This window comes from Bubalus kerabau, chromosome 17 (genome assembly GCF_029407905.1).
Source record: "Bubalus kerabau isolate K-KA32 ecotype Philippines breed swamp buffalo chromosome 17, PCC_UOA_SB_1v2, whole genome shotgun sequence".
In the NCBI taxonomy this organism is placed as follows: domain Eukaryota; kingdom Metazoa; phylum Chordata; class Mammalia; order Artiodactyla; family Bovidae; genus Bubalus; species Bubalus kerabau.
Window position 1 is genome coordinate 52,766,731 of NC_073640.1, and position 20,140 is coordinate 52,786,870.

General features: G+C 56.0%; 3 protein-coding genes across 3 annotated transcripts in view; 1 reads left to right on the forward strand and 2 right to left on the reverse strand.

Moving 5' to 3' along the window:
- MAP3K10 (mitogen-activated protein kinase kinase kinase 10) overlaps positions 1-11,103 on the forward strand; it is a 17,023-nt gene extending 5,920 nt beyond the window's left edge. Inside the window, exons 3-10 of the mRNA XM_055551090.1 lie at positions 2,406-2,554; positions 3,038-3,213; positions 3,846-4,092; positions 6,071-6,187; positions 7,746-7,923; positions 8,034-8,146; positions 8,541-9,230; positions 9,971-11,103. Coding sequence (XP_055407065.1) covers positions 2,406-2,554; positions 3,038-3,213; positions 3,846-4,092; positions 6,071-6,187; positions 7,746-7,923; positions 8,034-8,146; positions 8,541-9,230; positions 9,971-10,293 — 1,993 coding nt within the window. The 3' untranslated portion in view covers positions 10,294-11,103. The remainder of the gene's footprint in view (positions 1-2,405; positions 2,555-3,037; positions 3,214-3,845; positions 4,093-6,070; positions 6,188-7,745; positions 7,924-8,033; positions 8,147-8,540; positions 9,231-9,970) is intronic.
- On the reverse strand, positions 10,746-13,066 carry TTC9B (tetratricopeptide repeat domain 9B). The gene is made up of 3 exons (XM_055551092.1): positions 12,652-13,066; positions 11,892-12,074; positions 10,746-10,959 (listed from the first exon to the last, which is right to left on the reverse strand). Exons 1-3 carry the CDS (start codon positions 13,064-13,066, stop codon positions 10,850-10,852), a joined length of 708 nt encoding a protein of 235 aa, XP_055407067.1. The 3' UTR covers positions 10,746-10,849.
- Positions 13,067-15,677: 2,611 nt separating this feature from the next.
- CCNP (cyclin P) lies at positions 15,678-20,140 on the reverse strand. The gene is made up of 7 exons (XM_055551091.1): positions 20,010-20,140; positions 19,732-19,929; positions 17,975-18,064; positions 17,742-17,897; positions 16,992-17,150; positions 16,649-16,800; positions 15,678-15,918 (listed from the first exon to the last, which is right to left on the reverse strand). The coding sequence occupies exons 1-7, from the start codon at positions 20,013-20,015 to the stop codon at positions 15,753-15,755; spliced, it is 927 nt and encodes a 308-aa protein (XP_055407066.1). The 5' UTR covers positions 20,016-20,140; the 3' UTR covers positions 15,678-15,752.

Here is a 20,140-nt window from a genome sequence, read left to right on the forward strand (position 1 = left end):
TGGCTGCAGTCCAAAGGGTCACAAAGAGTCAGACATGACTGAGCAACTTTCACTTCACTTTCACATACATACATGTGAAGCTGAAAAGGCTGTTTTTAAGTTAAGAAAATTGTAAAATAATTTTTAAAAGATAATAAGTTAATAATAAGTTAACCCACCAGATAAAGGACTAGACAGTATTACGAGCTAAGAAGCTAACTGAAAAGCACTCTGCGGTCTGGCGATGACTTCGGGGAAGGTTTTTATGAGAAATGGCACTTGAGCCCGGTTCTGGATGACGAGAAGGAGCCAGTCACGCAGAGTTGAGGGGAAGAAGCTTCCCAGGCAGGGGGAGCAGCTGCCACAAAGGAAATACCGAGGTGAGAACAAGCAGGACGTGCTCCAGAAAAGGACCCATGGCTGGAGCAGAGCAGGCAGGGAGGAAAGCCGTGGGAAATGACGGAGGAGAGAGCCGAGGGCTCCGCAGAGAAGGGAGTGGACTCCAGGTTTATTCCAAGCGCATTGGAAAGCCACTGGAGGCATTTGTGAACGACACGATCTGATGGAGCATCACAAAGGCTCCCTTGGCTGATGGACTTCAGGGGACAGGAGTGGGGGCAGGAGGCCAGGGGGCGGCTGTTTGTCGCCTGCAGGACCGGGTGACAGCAGAAACTCAGCCTGCTCTTGGGAGGAAGCCAAACCCAGGTCAGTCCCCAGCTGAGGCTCCAGATGGACCAAGCAGCAAAGTCATGGTCCTGGGGCAGAGAGATCAGACAGGAAGTCTCAACTAGAGCAGCGCAGCCCTTGGGGGGAAGTTTAGTCTTTCTTCGCATAAGGCATTCATTTATGATCCCAAACATTTATAGAAGCCATATTTCAGTGACAACAGAAAATCCAAAATAAAAATAATATGGATGCTTTTGCGCTCATGTAAGAGCCCAGGACTGATGTAATATTAGGAATTCAGAGCCCTATTTTAGGGTTTTTAATGGGGGTATCATTCACGTTGGGCAATCAGAACATCCCCACAGGTTTCCAGAGATGTAGAAGAGGTGGAGGGGGTGGGATCTGGCCACCTACACTTACAACCCACTGTTATCTTCCTCCACCTTGTATGGCCTCCTTTCCCAAGGCTACTTCATGGTCCAGGATGGCCAGCTTTTATTGTCTGTATTCCAACCAGTAGGATGGAGGAAAGAGGAAAGGGGACCCCTTCCCTTTAAGGAGACTTTTTGGAAATTAGTTGCACACTCCACAGTTCATATCCCACTGGCCAGAACCCTTGCCATATGGGCATACTTTGATGCAAAGGAGGATGGAAAATTATTCTAGGCAGCATTCCTCCAGCTCAAATTTACCAGCGCTGTCACTGAGAAAGGAGAGGCTGTGAGCTGCCTGAGGGCAGGGGCTGTGTCTCTCTTATTCCAGTACCCGGAACAGTGCCTAGCACACAGCAGATGTTTAATAAGTGTATGGTGAATGAGTGCATGCCTGGATATGGGGGAGCATGGGGATCCAGTCCATGTTAGGCATCACATCAAACACTGGTGAGGACCCAGGAGGAGCATGGTTTACTGGAGAAGATGAGTTTGCAGGTGGCAGTGGCACAGTGACGCGTGCTCTGGGATGTGTAGCCGCCAAGGCTGCTGCTGTGGGCTTCAGGGGGCCCAAGTGCAGCGTGGCTCCACCACTTACAAGCTGTGTGACCTTAGGCAAACAGCTTAACCTCTCTGAGCCTGCACCCACTCACTGGATAAAATAGGGATCATACCCAGTGCCTTCTGCCTTACAGGACTTGAGTAATGCTGGCCTGGAGTGAGTGCTCTGTAAATGTTAAACAGTGTTAACTTGTATTTAGAGGTAAGTGCAGAGGGTTCAATGGAAATGTAGTGAAGGGGCCTCCGACCCAGATTTTGAGGCTGTGGAATCAAGGAAGCCTTCCTGGTTAGAGAGGGCACCTGAGTTGTGACTTAAAGGACAGTTAGGCAAAGGGGAAGGGTGTTCTCAACCAAGGGAACAACGTGTGCAAAGGCCAGAGGTTAGGAAAAACAGGATTTGTTCAACTGTTTAGCATAGCTGCAAGATGCAGCCAGGGTTGGTACAGGGGCCAAGAGTGTTTAGAGGGGGAAGCTGCAGGGTCAGCAAGCTCAGGGTGGATTTGCCCAGTGGGCACAAGGAACCCACTGAAGGTTTTCAGGCAGGGGAGAGGAAAGGGGGACAGAGCAAAGGAGAGACACCAGAGGACCAACCCCACCACGTCTGTTTGAGATCAGGCTGTGGAGGTCAGAGGCAGTTCTTGTGGCCTCACTGGCCGGGGCTGGGTGCTGGGGGGAGGGAGGCTCACCACAGGACTGGAGGCAGGGCTGGGGTGTGGGTGAGGATGAGGGTGGGCTCTGGCGTCACCCCTCCCTCTCCCCCACCTGCAGCTTCGGGGTACTGCTCTGGGAGCTGCTGACGGGTGAGGTCCCCTACCGTGAAATCGACGCCTTGGCCGTGGCATATGGCGTGGCTATGAACAAGCTGACTCTGCCCATTCCCTCCACATGCCCCGAGCCCTTTGCCCGCCTACTGGAGGGTGAGCCAGGGCCCCGTGGAGAGGGTAGGCTCAGCTTGGGGTGGCAAGGAGCCCTCAGGCCCAGACCTCACCCCTTCACACCCATCCATTCCATTGGGCCCAGGAGTGAGGGAGAAGGGGCTGGAACCATGGGACCATGATCAGTCTCCCCTCTGGTCGGCTCCATGGCCTCCAGACCTTTGTTCTGGCCAGGCAAGCCCACAGCGCTTGAGGGCAGCCTGTTAGGATTCACTGGCCCTGGGATTCCTCCCTGACCCTTGATTCTACCACCAGTCAGGGAACAGGTCCCTGAGTTTCTCTCCCCAGACTTTCACCAAGTGAAACGCTTCCAAGAACGTGGCTTTGAATTCCTTCCCCCGGGCTCCATGGGAGCTATTTGTCCACAGTCCCTTAAAGTCCTGCCTCCACTGAGCAGGCTGATGCCCCAGAGCATGGCCATTGACATCTCCACTCCCACTGTTGTCCTTCCCACCCCCACCCCAGAATGCTGGGACCCAGACCCCCACGGGCGGCCAGATTTTGGCAGCATCTTGAAGCAACTTGAAGTCATCGAACAGTCAGCCCTGTTCCAGATGCCGCTGGAGTCTTTTCACTCGCTGCAGGAAGACTGGAAGCTGGAGATTCAGCACATGTTCGATGACCTCCGGACCAAGGAGAAGGTGAAGGCGGGGGTGAGGTGGGAGGGATGGAGCAAGATCCCTGAGTTCTGATACCATGGATGGGGCAGAGTCCCTTTCCCTGAGCCCGGGGGTCTTCGGGTCCCATGCAGGGTGAGGGAGCCTTTCTCACATGTTAAGGAAAGACAGCCTCCTGTTGGCAGATTGATAAGAAAAAGACACCCTACCCTGAAGTACTTACAAGTGACATTGCATGAGGTCTAGAAATTGGCTTTAAAACCCCACAGCAAAAGTGAGAGGGAGAGAGGAGCAGGAAGGTGATGCGTGAAAAAAGATTTGTAAAATAACTGTCGAAGTTGGGCGAATGGTGGGTGCGTCAGATGCACCGATGCTTTTGTGGATGTTTTCCAAATTGAAAACTTCAAAAATTAAAAATCAAAGAGAAAGAGAAAAAAAAAGAAGAAGAAAGAAAAGCCAGCCCTTTCTTTGGGCCAACACAGCCTCCTGCCCTGGCCCCCAACCTGGTTAGTGAAGAGTAAGTTGGATCGTGCCCCCAATTTGCCCCACAGCAGGATGGCCTGTGCGGGACACCAAACAAGCCCAGCAGCCCCGGGACCATCCCTGGGGGCAGGGTAGCTCCGGCCCTCTCCCCAAGCCGCCCATCTCCTCCCCAGGAGCTCCGGAGCCGTGAAGAGGAGCTGCTGCGGGCGGCTCAGGAGCAGCGCTTCCAGGAGGAGCAGCTGCGGCGGCGCGAGCAGGAGCTGGCCGAGCGCGAGATGGACATCGTGGAGCGGGAGCTGCACCTGCTCATGTGCCAGCTGAGCCAGGAGAAGCCCCGGGTCCGCAAACGCAAGGGCAACTTCAAGCGCAGCCGCCTGCTCAAGCTGCGGGAAGGCGGCAGCCACATCAGCCTGCCCTCCGGTACCCGGCCACACCCCTTCAGCAGCCCCAAGAGGCCGCTGGGAGCAGCGCTAACCCAGGGGTCATCTCTTCCTTTTATTTCTTTACTTTTCAAGCCTTTTTTTATTATTATTACTAAGTATATCACAACTACAGAAAATGACCCCCCCCAAAAAAAACTGTATAGCTTAATGCATTAATAGAATCTCCCAGGAGAGCAGAGAGACCCTACAGCCACCCCAGATGCCTGCACACACCCCCTCCAAACAATCCCCCTGCCATTCCCTAAGAGTAAACGCCTGCCTTGACTTTCAGGGCCATCACTTCCTTCCTTTTCCTCATAGTTTTGTCTTCCAGCTATTTGTTAATATCTTTTTAAATCTTCTTCTTTGTCCTCCTTGCCTCATTTATGCCAGAGCATTTCCCATAGTCTGGATTTTGCTGCTTGCAGCTCCCTGGTATCTCTTAACATGTCCCTCTGTCCCCTGAATTTCCTATTAATTGGTATTAGGTTGAACCATGTGAAATTGCTGGTGTTCAGCCATTTTTGACCTACAGAAACAGAAGTTTCACATGGCTCAACCTAAGAGTTGGATCTCAAGGCTTACTCAGTTTTAAGTTCAGGTTTGATTTGGGGCGGGGGGGGAGGGGGGGGACTGCTTTCTAGGTAACGTCAGAAGGCACTTCATGCTGATATTCTCTGTTACAAGAGATGTTACAAGTCCTATAGCAGTGCCTAGAATAACACCAGCCAACAGAAATAATGCAGGCTACATGTGTCATTTACATTTTCTAGTAGCCATATGGAAAAAAGGGGGAAAACAGATGAAATTAACTTTAATAGTGTATTTTGTTTAGCCCAATATTCACATGTAGTCATTACAAGAAAAATTTTAAATAAGATATTTTACCTTTTTTTCCACACTAAATCTTTGAAATCCAGTGTGCATCTTATGGGCTTCCCAGGTGGCACTGAAAGTGAAAGTCACTCAGTCGTGCCCAACTCTTTGCAACCGCATGGACTATACAGTCCGTAGAATTCTCCAGGCCAGAATACTGCAATGGGTAGCCTTTCCCTTCTCCAGGGGATCTTCCCAACCCAGGGATCAGACCCAGGTCTTCCACATTGCAGGTAGGTTCTTCACCAGCTGAGCCACCAGGGAAGACAGGCGGCACTAGTTGTGAAGAACTCACCTGCCTGCCAATGCAGGAGGTGTAAGGTTTCAGGTTTGCTCCCTGGGTCGGGAAGATCCCCTGGAGGAGGGCATGGCAACTCACTCCAGTATTCTTGCCTGGAGAATCCCTATGAACAGAGGAGCCTGGCGGGCTCCAGTCCATGGGGTCTCAGAGTCAGATATGACTGAAGCGACTTCACTCAGGCATTCTTATGCCTGAGTTCATTTTATATTCTTAGTGCATCTCAATCTGGGCTCTAAATTTTCCTCACAATTTCTTGACCTATATTTAGGTTTCATAAAATGTACAGTTGAAAGAGCAGATTCCCATACCACAGTTGTTCAAAACATACTTAAATGTTTCCAATGACTGAACTGAGTATCTGTTTTTAAAAGTAAATTTAAATTACTTACAACTAAATATCTAAAGGTAGCATTCTCCAGTTCCTCAGTTGCACAAGCCACATTTCAAGCGCTTACTTTCCATGTGTGGCTAATGGCTGCCAGATTGGACACTCAAGCCTAGATCCTCGGGGCAGCAGCTCTCAAACCTGAGTGAGCAGCAGAGGTAACTTGGGTACTGTTACACAGCAGTTGGATTGCTGCACCTCACCCCCACAGTTCCTGATTCAGGGAGGGCATCAAGAATCTGCATTTCCAAGAGGTTTCCACTTGACGTCGATGCTGCTGGTCTGGGAACACACTATGAGAACCACCGCATTAAGGAATATAAAATGGTGGCATTTCTTCTATCTTCCTTCATTGGGGACTTCTCTTTGGCTACTCATGGAATCCTGTGCTTAGGAAAGTCTTTCTTTTTGCAGGCTTTGAACATAAGATCACAGTCCAGGCCTCTCCAACCCTGGACAAGCGGAAAGGATCAGATGGGGCCAGCCCACCCGCAAGCCCCAGCATCATTCCCCGGCTGAGGGCCATTCGCTGTGAGTATCTCCCAAGGCCCTGACCAGTCAGTGAACAGACTTCCCTGAGCACATACCTGGCACCAAGCCAGAGCAACATCAGGGTGGCAGGCAGGCAGGACCCCCCTCCCTCATTCTCATCGGGGGAAACAGACAACAAGTAAACAAACTGGTGAACAGGAAATTTCCTGTAGTGATACACACCCTAAAGGAAATCAGGGAAGGGGCTAAACAGAAGAGCTCCTATTTTTAAATCACAAAGAAAGCCTGCAGAGAAGCTGAGGTTTAAGTAGGGACCTGCATGGTCAGGAGTAACATATGCAGAGATCTGAAGGAACAGTGTCCCTGGCAGAGGGAACAGCAGAGGCAGAAGCCCAGAGGCAGGAACGAGTATGCTGATTATCAGCTGGGAAGGCCAACTTGGATGAAGTAGAAAGAATGGGAGGGAGAGCAGTGAGTTTATGGTCAAGGGTTCAGCAGGAGAGGATTGCCCTGAGCCTCAAGAGCGGGGATAAGGAATCTGGATTTTATCTAACATCTGAGGGGGAGCTTCTGGAAGGCTGTGAGCAAGGCAGTGATGGAGGAAACTTGACCTTTTCCCTCTGACTGCCGTGAGGAGTAGGGATTGTAGGCGGGTAGGAGTCAAGAGGGGAGACAGGTGAGACGAGGGTGCTGGGCCAGGGCAGGGACCTTGAATGGGGCAGACGGCCTGTCAGCCACATGGCAGGTACAGGGTTCACTGAGGAGGTGGAGGGTTCCCAGCCAGCTTTCCCACTCCATTCTGCTCCACCATCCACCCCTGGCCTCGCCCCACACACTACCCCCACCACACACTGCTGTTTGGGCACCTGCTTTGTACCCAGAGGTCATTCTCCTGGGAGGACACAGAGACAAATAATGACTGAACCATGGTGCTCAGGATGTTCAACATGTGATGGGAACAGAGGAGAGAGAGCAGTCGACTCTGCAGGGGACAGACTGTTCCGGAACACTCCACAGGGACTTGGCATCTGCTCCTCTCTCAGCCTTGTGTCCCCCTGACTCCCTCCCTCACCTCCTTCAAGTCTCTGCTCAGATCTCTCCTTCTCACACACCAGACCATCCCTAACTCCCCAAGCCCCCTACCAGCTTTCCATGCCCCACACTCTGATCACCTTCTAGCCCCCGACCCAGATGACAACCTAGGGTGACTCCTGTTGATCATTTGTCCTCAGCCCCTAAAACGTAAACTTCCAGGGCCAGGGCAGGGTGTCTGGTCTACTCTTAGCACTGCTGTCTTCTCAGCATCTCCCACAGGGCTTGGCACATAGACGGTGCTAGTGAACATTTGGGAATGAAGGGATGGTTGAAGAGTTAACCGGTGAGGGGTGACCGGTGATGACACCCAGGAAGCCAGGACACCAGGATAGCTGGGGGGAGCTATGTGAGGATGGATAGCAGGGAAGGGTCATGACTGGAGTCAGAATCCCAGCTCCCTTGGGCTTCCAGGTGGCGGGGGAGACCAAGGCGGGGAGAGTAAGGCTGGAGATCAACTGGGACAGGCTGAGACCCAGTGACCAAGTGGCTTCTCTGGGCCCAGTGACCCCCGTGGATGGTGGTGGCTGTAGCACCAGTTGCAGCAGCAGTGGTGGCGGTGGGACGTGGGGCCGCAGCAGCGGACCCCCAAAGAAGGAGGAGCTGGTCGGGGGCAAGAAGAAGGGCCGGACCTGGGGGCCCAGCTCCACGCTGCAGAAGGAACGGGCTGGCGGAGAGGAGAGGTACTGGCCGCATGGAGCGCCCCCCCCTCCCCCGTGCCTGTCTCCTAGGCCCTTGACAGCCAGGAGGCCTATGACTGCCCCCCCCCCCCAATCTTTGGTGCCCCCTGCAGGCTGAAGGCCCTGGGAGAAGGAAGCAAACAGTGGTCATCAAGTGCCCCCAACCTGGGCAAATCCCCCAAACACACACCCATCGCCCCAGGCTTTGCCAGCCTCAATGAAATGGGTAAGAGGGCAAGGGTGCCTTTAAAAGGGAGGAAGAGGGACATTCCCTGGCAAAGGGGAACATAACCCAAGACCAAGGGGTGACCATTCCCCAGGGTTGCGCGGAGGGAGCCGGATTTCACTGGCCAGAGGGTAGGACGCATTCCTGGAATGGGAGATAGCTGGTCCCTGGGTGGTGGGGGTCATTCCTAAGGGGAGGGGGGTTGGGGGGAGAAATGCTCAAGAACCACGCTTAGTGGGACTTGGTGATCTTGGCGGGGGCGGGGGGGGGGCGGCGGGGGGTCACTGGGGACAACCCCTTGCCTCCAAGTCCCGGGGTGGGGGGATGGGCCGAAAGGCCCTGGGCCCAGAGTTAAGTGAGTCAGAGGCCAGTGACGGCTCTCTCCCGGTTGCAGAGGAGTTTGCGGAGGCGGACGGAGGCAACAGCGTGCCCCCGTCCCCCTACACCACCCCGTCCTACCTCACGGTGCCGCTGCCCGCCCAGCCCTCCCCGGGGGCGCGGGCGCCATGGGAGCCGAGTCAGCCCGCGCCACCCGCCCGGCTCGGGCACGGCTCCCGGCGGCGCTGCGAGCTCGCGCTGCTGGGCTGCGCCACGCTGCTGGGCGCCGTGGGCCTGGGCGCCGACGTGGCCGAGGCGCGCGCGGCGGACGGCGAGGAGCAGCGGCGCTGGCTTGACGGCCTTTTCTTCCCCCGCGGCGGCCGCTTCCCGCGGGGCCTGAGCCCGACCGGGCGCTCTCCCGGCCGCCGCGACGACGTGGCCCCCGGCCCGGGCCTGGCGCCCTCCGCCACCCTTGTGTCACTGTCGTCGGTGTCCGACTGCAACTCCACGCGTTCGCTGCTGCGCTCCGACAGCGACGAGGCTGCGCCGGCCGCGCCCTCCCCGCCCCCCTCCCCACCCCCGCCCCAACCCAGCACCAACCCCCTGGTGGACCTGGAGCTGGAGAGCTTCAAGAAGGACCCCCGACAGTCGCTCACGCCCACCCACGTCACGGCCGCGCGCGCTGTGAGCCGCGGGCACCGGCGGACGCCGTCGGATGGGGCGCTGGGGCAGCGGGGGGCACCGGAGCCCACGGGCCCCGGCCCTGGTGAGTGAGGTTCCACGCGCTCAGAAAAGAGCCCATCTCCCTTGACCCCGCCAAGGCTCTATGTCCCAGCCCAGCGGAGTCCTCTTGCTTAGCGTGGGGAGAGTCAGTGTCCCCATGGCCCCCACTGCTTCAAGAGGCTTTGTGGATCCCTGGGTAACTGAGACGCAGGAGGAAGCAGGGGTGGCAACTCGAATGCCTACAGGGGCCAGGCAGGTGACATTAATGGCAACGATTACTAGCGCTAACACGTGTTAGGTACCCGTTCTCTGTAGTTTATTAGCAGGACAAAGACGATTAGAACAGAAAGGAACTAAGGACCTCCTATCAGGCACTGTGCTACTTGTTCTACAATTACTGTATTTAATCCTGGCCTGTGTAATGAGGTGCTGAAATCCCCATTCACAGACAGCAACATGCCTAAGGTGTCTCTGGGTCTTGGTGAGCCTGCCCAGGGTTGGAGAGGCGGGAGGAATGAGGCTTTGTCTGGAGTACTAGCAAGGAGACAGGCTCTGAGAGATAAAGGGCTGCCCAGAGTCGCACCCAGACGAGTGAGCAGTTAGGAGTTGGGGGCGGGTGGGGGTGGCTAGGTAAATGTCCAAACTCTGCTGGACAGCAGGCCCAAGAAAATCAGATTTTTTTGTCAAGAGAAGTCCAATTCCAATCTTCATGTAAATGCTCCTGCCTTTTAAACACCACCCTCTGGCCCACCCCGCTCACCTCCTCCGATCCTCTCTTACCAGGCCCTCGAGATCCCCTGGACTTCCCCCGCCTGCCCGACCCCCAGGCCCTGTTTCCCGCCCGCCGTCGGCCCCCTGAGTTCCCGGGCCGCCCCACCACCCTGACCTTCGCCCCAAGGCCCCGGCCAGCCGCCAGCCGTCCCCGCCTGGACCCCTGGAAACTGGTCTCCTTCGGCCAGACGCTCAGCATCTCACCTCCCAGCAGGCCAGACACTCCGGAGAGCCCGGGGCTCCCCAGCATGCAGCCCACGCTGCTCGACATGGACATGGAGGGGCAGAGCCAGGACAGCACAGTGCCCCTGTGCGGGGCCCATGGCTCCCGCTGAGGCCTGCCCGCAGCCGCCCGCCTGGGCAGCCATGAATGTAGCGCCCCAGGCCCAGCCCCAGCCCACCGTGCCACACGGCAGGGGAGGCCCTGGGCAGGATACTCACTATTTATTGGGGAAGTGGGGAGGGAGGGCACTTAATTTATTCCTTTGTACCCCAGGGGTGGGGCCCTGTGCCTGCCCTGCTGTGGGGGGGGAGGGTGGGCAGGGGTACTCAGGGACAGGGCGTCATAAGGGATTCGGCACAATGCAGCATTAAAGGTAACCCCTGCCCCCTACCGCGTTTGACTGTGTGTCTTTCCCTGGCCCAGGCCCAGATCCTAGATCATCCCCAGTGGCACAGCACCCACCATGCTCCGTCCCAGGCCTCTCTAGATTTCTGAGTCCAGGGGGTGTAGCCTAGGCCCTTGTCCCCTCCCAGGCCCCACAAGAATACCACACACAGAAGTTATGGTCACCAATGGTGAGTGCTTTACCAGAGAACGTGAGTCAGAGAAAGTTACATGGTGAGGTGAGGTGGGGTGGGGAGGAGGAGGGACACTCCTCCAGGTTGGCCTCAGCCAACGACGTCCCGAGTCCCAGGCCTGGCCCCACTGTCTTCCCGCTGGAGGCTGCAGCGGTTCATCTTGAGCTGAGTCAGCTGGATGTAGCGCAGAACGTTGGTGTCTACAGGGGAGGCGGGCAGGGCATTATCTGTGTGTCCTGGGGCAGCAGGTAACATCCGCACCACCTTGGCTCATATGTCATGGTCCCCATCCTCCACTGGCTCCCACACACAGCCTGTGTCGCCAGAGCCCTTCTCACAAAGCCCAGCCAAGCAGGCAGAGCAGGACGTGTCACACCTCCATACTTTCATATCTGCCGTGCCCTCAGCCAGGCACGCCTGAGCTCAGAGACACATGTCGCACTTCTCACCCTCCAGCGACACTGCAGGAAGTGTGTTCTCTCCAAACCCCTTAGAGGAAAACTCACCTCACACCCTGGGCCGTGCACCTGTTGTGCTCCTACTTCACTGGTTATTAATACAGAACTGAGTCTTCTGCCTCCTCCACGCCATGCGCGCGCGCGCGCGCGCACGCACACACACACACACACACACACACACACACACACACACACCCCTATGATCTCCCACTAGGCAAGGAACAAGCCTCCAGGTCTGCGAACCCCTCCCCCTGCTAATTTTCTGGCATTGCCAGGAAAGGTGAATGAGTAGATGAGTGTGTGAATGGGTTAGTGAGTAGGTGAATGAGTTTGAGGGAGGAGGGGTAAATGGAGATGGAGGCGTGGGGGGGGGGGGGGGCGGGGGGCGGAGGTTGTGAGTGGCCAGGAAAGTGACTGAATAGGTGAACAGAAGGTATCAGGGTGGGTTAATGACCGAAGAGATGAGAGGTGGTTGGGTGAATGTCAGGAACAACAGGTGAGTGGACACGAGTAACTGGCAGGTGAGTGGATGAGTGTGTGTGTGTGTAAGTAGATGGGTAAAGAGTGGGCGTGGGGTAGGGGGTACAGCACTCCCTGAAGCCGCTCTGCTCTCATGCTCCTTCCCTTGTTTCCTCCTCTCTCCCACCCTCGCTTGCTCCCACCCCACCCCTCACCTGTGGGCTCCCGGCTGCGGGCCTCCTGCAGGTAGCGCAAGGCGCGTGCATAGTCGCCCAGGTGGTAGAAGGCAATGCCGGCGCGGTAGGTAGCCTTGAAATTGCCCTGCTGCTTCTCCAGCACCTTGAGGCAGTACTCGCGTACCCTCTCATAGTTTACCAGCTCCGACTGTAGGAGGCAGGCTGTGGGAGCACCAGAACCGGTGCTCCCACAGCCTGTCGACACCGAGGCCTCAGCTGATCGCGAGGAGCCTGGCCTTCAGGCTCCGGAAAATCAGTCCCTTCCATTTCAGACGGCGGAGCCCAGCCTACAGGCTTGCTCCGGCCATCGGGGAACGCCAAGCTTCTGACCAATCAAGACAGAATCAATCTGCGCCGCCGCTAGAGGGCGCGGAAAACACACAGCGGGGCCCTCAGAGCTTCCTTAGCTGGGAGGTGTCTGTTAGGGAGAGTACTAAGGGCGATCTCAGAGATGGTGAGGGATGGGTCCTTGAATGGCTCCTCCAGGCTAAGTTTTTCTCATCCGAAATTAGCAGGTGGCAGCCCAAAGCCCATTTCCTGCATCCCAGCTCCTTCCATCCCTGTGGTCCCCTAGACTCCCAACGCCTCTCCCTGATCAAGTTCTTAGTTCTTCCCCCCACCTCACAGACCCCAGCCCTAACCCCTTCAAGCCTCCAGCCCCCACCCCAAGGCTTGAGGAGTGCTTCTCACGTCTCGCCCTTCTCACATAGGCACCCTCTGCGCTCCCCGACGGCCGTACCCGTGAGAGAGTCGTAACATTCCACCTCTGTGTTCTCCACCAGGCGCCGCTGCTCCTCGCTGAGGCGGGCTGGCCCGGGGCTGGTGGCGGGCCCGGGGGTGGGGGCGGGCAGGCCTCCAGGGCGGGCTCCCTGCGCCGCCTTCAGCTGCAGTAGCGCTCGATGATACTTGCCGATGGCTTCCCGGAACTTCTTCTCCCGGTAGCAGCGCTGACCCTCCGCCTTAAACGCCACGGCGGCCCGCAGGCTGCTGTCGAGCGCCGCACCCAGGGCTCCCGACGCCTCTGGGGTAGGACTGGACCGAGCCGATCCATGGCGGGGGCTGGGGCCCGGCGGGGAAAGGGCGGGAGGCGGGCGCGGCGGAGGCTCCGGGGCAGCGCTGAGCATCAGCACCGGGGACAGCGCGCCGCGCTGCATTGTGGGAAACTCCTGCGGCCGCCGCTGCAGCTACCGCATCGCCCCCCGCGGGGCTGGTCCCCACCCTTTCTCCGCCCCCGCACCTCCGACAGCCGACTCCGGCTGCCCCCTATGGGTCTAGAGAAACCCCTCAAAACCCCACTCTCTTCAAAACCCTTCTTCCCACTCCTCTTACCTTCCCCACCCTGCTGCTTGCTCTCCTCCCCTATGCCCAGAGCTCCCGAACGTTTCTAGAAAGAAAGAACAAGTCTGGGGGAAAGAGCAGGAAGATAACCTCATGGAAAGCTGGTTTTCAGACCGGTAGGCATCTGGCATAGTTGGATAAGAACACAAGCCATGGATTCAAGCTGCCCAAATTCCTGCTTATTTTCTCGCTAGTTGTTGACTTGGACAAATCACCTACATTACCTGTGATTCTGTATCCTCATCCGTAACACAGGGCTATGATAGCAACTGTGGAGTCGTTGATCTATGCAACAAACACATATTGACTGATATCTTTCTGTGCCCAATTCTGGGACTGGGTGATGCTGGGACATAGGAGGGACTGAGAGCACCTCAGACTCTACCCTCACTGGGTTCCTTGGCAAGTGCGGAGACAGACCGGTGATCAGACAGTGGCAGCCGAGTGGGCTAGCCTGGGAGGTAGAGGCAGAGGGGCCAGGGCTGCAATGGGGGAGACACAACAAGTTCTGTGGATCCACAGGAGGCACACCCAGCATAGGCTGAGATGGTGAGTGAACACTTCCCGAAGGAGGGGAGAACTCGATGAACAAGGGAGATCTGTTTCTTGCCCTCAGCTAGCTCACTGTCTGGGTAGAAAAAAACAGCAAGAAAGCAGCCAAGTGACAGCACAGCATGAGGATCACAGTAATAAAAAATGCACAGAGCAAGAAACACATGAGAGATTTTCGAGAGAAAAACAGTGAATGATTGTCCTGCAACCCCCCTTAGCCGCTTAGTGCTGAGACCTTGAGTAAGCTCCTTGGTCTTCCTCCACTTTCCTTCTATGTAACATGGAGGTAACAAGTGGGGTCACTCCCAAGTAGCTGCAGGAGCTGAATCATGTTATGTAGGTAAAGCATGTAGCACGGGATAAAGCATGTAGTACAGTAATGACCAAATAGCAACCAGTGTTCCTTATCAGTCTTGAGACTGTGAGATATGTGATTGCAAGTGCCTGACTGAGTCAGCGTCCACGTAAACTAGTTTCACTTATTTTATTTGGCTCCATTGGGTCTTAGTTGCAGCATGCAGGATATTTCCTTACGGTGCATGGACTCTCTAGTTGCAGTGTGTGGCTATAGTTGCTTTTAGGCTTGAGGGATCTTAGTTCCCCGACCAGGGGTAGACTTGGCATTGCCTGCATTGTGAGGTGGATTCTTAACCACTGGAGCACCATGGAAGTCCTGGCACATTCATGAATAGTTGTGGAATGAATGAGTGAATGAGTAACTATGTATAGCACCATTACCACCCCCACCAAGACCCTAGCCTGGGTCTCATTCCCAAGCATCAACCCTGCATTTCCACTGTCCCCTCCCCCTCCCACAGCAGTTCCCGCCCAACAGACCCAAACCTGAACATGACACCTCTCAATCCAACTGCATTTCCATATTTTATTGTACTGAGTCACTCCCTGATCCTCCAAACGTGAACACCTCAGGGGTGAAAGCTTCCTCTCAGCACCTCCAAACCTAGGCTTGGTTAAGAGTCTAATATTCCCAAGACTATATTCCAGAACAGCATCAGTCACATTTCTGCACCTCAGACGTGTTTTTAATTGAAAATGTGGAAACCCACTGATTCATAACAACTATTTTCTGAGCAAACCTACTAATGTCTGAGTGGTACAGGCTCAGTAGAACGAGGGGACAACGGTACAAGCTCACAGTTCTGCTGAGATGCAGATGCACTCACAATACCTACGAGGTGTCAGGCACGGTCCTAAAGCTTTACGTTTATGTTAACTCACGTCCTCATCACACCACCATGAGGTCGGTACTATAATTATACCCACTGACACTGTGGCACTTCAGATGTTAAATAAACCAGACCCCATTTAACAAACTTGCTATCCAAGGCCCATACGATCACAAATTGATGACCCTCGCAGGCCAGTATATGTGATGTGTTGGATTTATGCAACCGTTAAAAATACTGAATTAGTTGCCAACATTTAAAAGCAGAGATATTTATGGAATCGCAGATTTTCAACTTCCCTTATGAACGAAATCTGAAAACCTGGCACCATGAAGGTGACATACTTCACGGCTAGGAAAGGCATTCTCAGTTTCTCACAGTCGCCCTTCTTCCTAGTTTCTCCCCAACCCGGAGACCAAGGTTCATTAGCCCGGGTTGCTATTTTCCTCTCAGGATCTCTAATTTCCTCAAGTATTTGCGTTTGAGATCCGCGTTTTTCCCCAGCTCAGCGGCGCTCGTGGAAGCCCGCCAGTGCCCCCTCGCGGCGTAATCCAGAATTCTCATCTCGTCTCCCAGCAGCCATTAAGGGACTCGGTGAGACCATCCAATCAGGTGAGTGGGAGGCTCGGAGGTGACCAATCAAAAACTAGAGAAGGGCCAGAATTTGACCACTGAGGATAGAGAGCGCTCGGAATAAAAACTTTTTTATTGAAGTGGGAAACCGACGCACAAGAGGAGTCTTTTTTTGCTGGGGTCTCCGGGCTCAGGGAGGCGCCGGTGGGGAGTGGCGGAGCAGGCAGGCGGCGGCGAGGCTGGTGCCCTGGCGCTGGGGCCGCGCGTACTTGAGGAAGACGGCGGCGCGGCCGGGCGCGGGGCCTCGGAGCGCAGCGCGGACCATGCACGGCTCGAGCGGGCCCAGCTCCGCTCGGCTGCGGCGAAGAGACGGAGAAACGGAGGTGGGGCAAGAATAGCGGGGGACAGGGCACGACCTGTCCTCGGAGCTTGGGGCTCGAGGCTGAGAAGACAAGCTGACTTGCTCAGGGGCTCTCTCGGGGTCGCACACGCCACCCATCCTCCAGAGCGACTGGAGGGGCACCGAGGGGCGCCGAGGGGCGGACCCTCTGTTCTGCCCTCAGGGCGCGGCTATGGCCGAGCCAGGACCCGCGCGGAGAGGGAAGGAGTGGGGCTGAGGGTGGACAGACAGACATCCAGCTCTACCCCAGAGGCACGGGCTGGAGGAAAAGATGATCACTCTGCCCCGCGGTGGCACAGTTAACAAGATGACGGGGCTCAAGCAGCTAAAGGGTCATCGCATTCGCAGCCAGGAGGAGAGTTGGGGAACTAGAGGCTTGCAGACCCCTCATTCGCAACTCTGGAACGCAGTTAGAGCATCTTCTGGGCCTGAGGAAATCCTATTTTTCACCCTAGGACAAGGTTAAGGGCCCCCAAATATGTACAAACACCCCATTCTCTGAGACACCTCCAGAGAAAAGCAAATGGGACCACACCCAGACTAGGCAGTCACCCCACTCTCTCTCGCACTCAGGAAACAAGTCTAGCCCCACCCCCACATAATTGTCTCATATTCTCCGAGACGGCAAAGACGGCGACAAAGAAGGTAGGCCCTGAAGTCACAGAGACCCTCCACAGCGGCCATACCTGTAGAGTGCCGGCTCAGGCCCGGAACCTGCTCCGTCGAGTGCCCGATGAGCCAGGCTCAGCGCCGCAGCTGCACGGCGACCCGGCTCCCACCCTGCGGCTTCGGCCTCTAGCAGAGACAGCTCCAAGAAGTAAGTGGCGAGTAGCAACACCTGCAGTTTCCGCGGGGAGCGTGTCAGGACACGCCCCTACTCGCGAGGCCGCGCCACGCCCGCACAGGCCACACCCCTACCCGCGAGGCCACGCCCGCCCGCACAAGCCATGCCATACCCGCAAGGCCAGGCCCGCCCGAACAAGCCATGCCCCTACCCACGAGGCCGCGCCGCGCTCCTGCCCCTTGCACCTGGGGGCCGCTCCGGGCCAGAGCAGCAAGCAACCCGAGGCAAAGTAGCGGGCCCGGGTGGTGCAGCCGGAAATCCAAGCGGCTCAAGATGCGGCGCTCCGCGCGCAGAAGCTCAGCCCTCGAGAAGGAGCCAGCGCCCAGGAGACAGAGGGAGGAGGGCTGGGAATTGGGGGAAAAGAGGTGGAGAAATCTTCGACCCTAGCTCGTTACTCCCTGGACCTGAGCGCCTGGGATCGTTTCAATCCCCGTTCTGGGCCTCAGTTTCCTGGTCTGTAAAATGGGGCCATTGATTTGCTGTCTGGAACTCACGGAAAGCAGAGGCTTCACAGCCAGATAGACTTGGGTTCCTGACCTCAAACCCTACCGTTTACTCACTATCTGACATGGACATCCACTGGAGCTCTGAGATTGTGTCTTCACATAAAAAGGAGATATGACTTTCTACTTCACCAGGCCGTTCTGGTAAGGCACTGCGTTCATGCATGTTAACTATACTCAAAAAGGACTATAGCTACTATAACTACTCCAGAGTGAGTCCAAGTCCCAAATGCTTGTCTTCTGGCAAATGTCTTCCTGTCTCTGGGCCTCAGTCTCTTCCTCTGTTAAAAGGACACATTGGTAGCCTCTACCACATACAGACATGCTGGGATTCCGAGACTAGGTAAAGTGCTTGCTTGGCACACCCTAGACGTTTAATCTGTGAGGCGGGGAGGAAGGGCTCCACCCTCCAAAGCCCCGCCCCGGAAGTACCTCGGGAAGCCTGCATTCTTCCACTTTGCACGCCAAGAACAGGCAGGCCATGCCCAGCAGCTGCAGGCGGTGTAGGCGCACTCGGCTCGCGCGTAAGTAGGAGTCAAGCAGGTGCACGGCCAGGTAGAGCGTGTCCCCCGCCAGACCCAGGTACTCCTGGGGAGGGGCGCGAGTGAGCACCAAGGTTCTAGACTGCTACGCAGGCCCCTCCCTGCCCCATCCCGGTTACATACGTGCACCTGAACCAGCCAGTCCACCACTAGCGCGCGCATCTCCGGGGTCACGGTACGGGGCAGGGCCCTCCGGGGCAGCGCGCGGCACACCTGTGGTCGGGCAAGGACGGCCTCAGTCTCCACACCTGTGCCTTGGCTTCCCTCCCGGGCTCCAGCCCTGGGTGCCCCAGTCTCCTCGCATCAGTTGGACGTCACGAGTGCCACATACAAACGCCTCCGACATCTCTTCCGAATATGCTCCTCTTGTGTGTCGCCATCTAGAACCCTGACTTTGTTCTGGACGCCTCACTTTCCAGCTCTCCAGTTTAGCCCCAAGGCCACAGGACTTCATTACTGAGCATCTTCTCCTGGGTTCCCAGACTCCAGTCTTAGTCACCAACCCTCAAGCCATCCTCCTCAGAACACCCAGAGGGTCTTTCTAAAGTATGAATCTGACCAAGGAACTACCCAGCCTAAAACCCTTCCGTGGCTTTCAGCACTCTTAAGAGAAAATCCTAATTGCCCTCAGATTCCGGCCCTGCTCCAGCATCACCTATCCCCTCTCTCCCCCCAAAACCCACACTTAAGCTACTTCTTACCTCCTTCCTATCTCAGGTCCTTTGCACTTATGTGCCAGCTGAAATGGTCATTCCCCACTCCTTGCATTTCTGACTTCTCAGTACTTCCAGTCTCAGCTAAAATTTCCCCGACTTTTTCTATACTTTTCCGTGTACCCTATCATCTCTATCTCATTGCTTTATTTTCCTCATGGTATTTTCAGATATCTGGTGTTTACTTCAAAGTCTTGTCTTTTTGCCCCACTAGACTGCCAGCAGGGCAGGGATTTCTGTCCAGATCACAGCTGTATCTTGGTTCCTAACAGAGACCCTGGCATGGGAGAGATGCTCACAAGATGTTAAATAAACGCATCCCTTCAGTATTTCTTCTGGCAATGCCTGTCTCAGACAATATCTGTGGACAACCATAGCCTGTGTTTTGGTTTTTGTGGCCCTTCTGAAATTACCGCCTACATTTGCTTGTTTGTCTCTGCTCATTGAGGCAGACTGTCTCGTGGTGTCCATCACGGCATCCCCAGTGCCTAGAACATGCTCAGAAACATTTGCTAATGACTCACTGAATAATTGATAAGTGGGTCAATGTGAGAGACTGCTGCTGCTAAGTCACTTCAGTCGTGTCCGACTCTGTGCGACCCCATAGACAGAAGCCCACCAGGCTCCCCCATCCCTGGGATTCTCCAGGCAAGAACACTGGAGTGGGTTGCCATTTCCTTCTCCAATGCATGAAAGTGAAAAAAGTGAAGTCGCTCAGTCGTGTCCGACTCGTAGCAACCTCATGGACTGCAGCCTACTAGGCTCCTCTGCCCATGGGATTTTTCCAGGCAAGAGTACTGGAGTGGGGTGCCATCGCCTTCTCCAATGTGAGAGACTATGCAATACCAAAGGAGGGGCTTCAAACAGCTGGGGAGGTTGGGAAAGGGCATTCCACACAGGTACAGCGCGAGAGAAAAAGGCCAAGAAGTTGTGGGTGGCAGCAGTATAAAGGCCGCAAAGTCAGCGGGAAGTGACGTGAGAGGCTGGTGAGGTGGGAGTTAGGGAAGACTTATTGAGTGGGTGTTGGGTGAGAGAGTCAGCTTTGGCTTCCTCCAACCCGAACGTTGCCTCTGCTGCCCTCCATGGATATGGGCAGCGTTAGAGCTGCCCAAAGGCCGCTGGTCCACGGGTGCCCCCCCACCCCACGCCAACCCCAACCCCACTCACCATGACTTCGGCGAAGATGTCCCTGGCATACTCACGTTCTCCCTCCAGCCCCAGCGCACTCAGAGCCTCCTCCAGCCCCGGAGGCGCGCAAGGCCCTGGGGGCCTCTCCGGGAGTCCTGGGGAGACGCTCCTGCCCGCCAGGACGCCATCAGGGATTGAGGTGCTCCGAGGCTCTGGGTCGAGGCAGGCGTTTGGACTCTGCAAAGGAGAGGGGCTGGGGTCAAGAGCATGGAGAGACGCCCAAGCTGAGAGGCGGGAACCTGGCTCCTGTATCTCACCAGCATCCTTCGGGCTGGCGTCAAGGGTCCAGCCGAGTGCCCGCCTCTTCCTGCTGAGCGGAGGACCCGCGACAGGTGCTTTAAATGCGTGTGGGCGCATGCGTGCTGAGCACGCTTCACCTGGGCAGGTG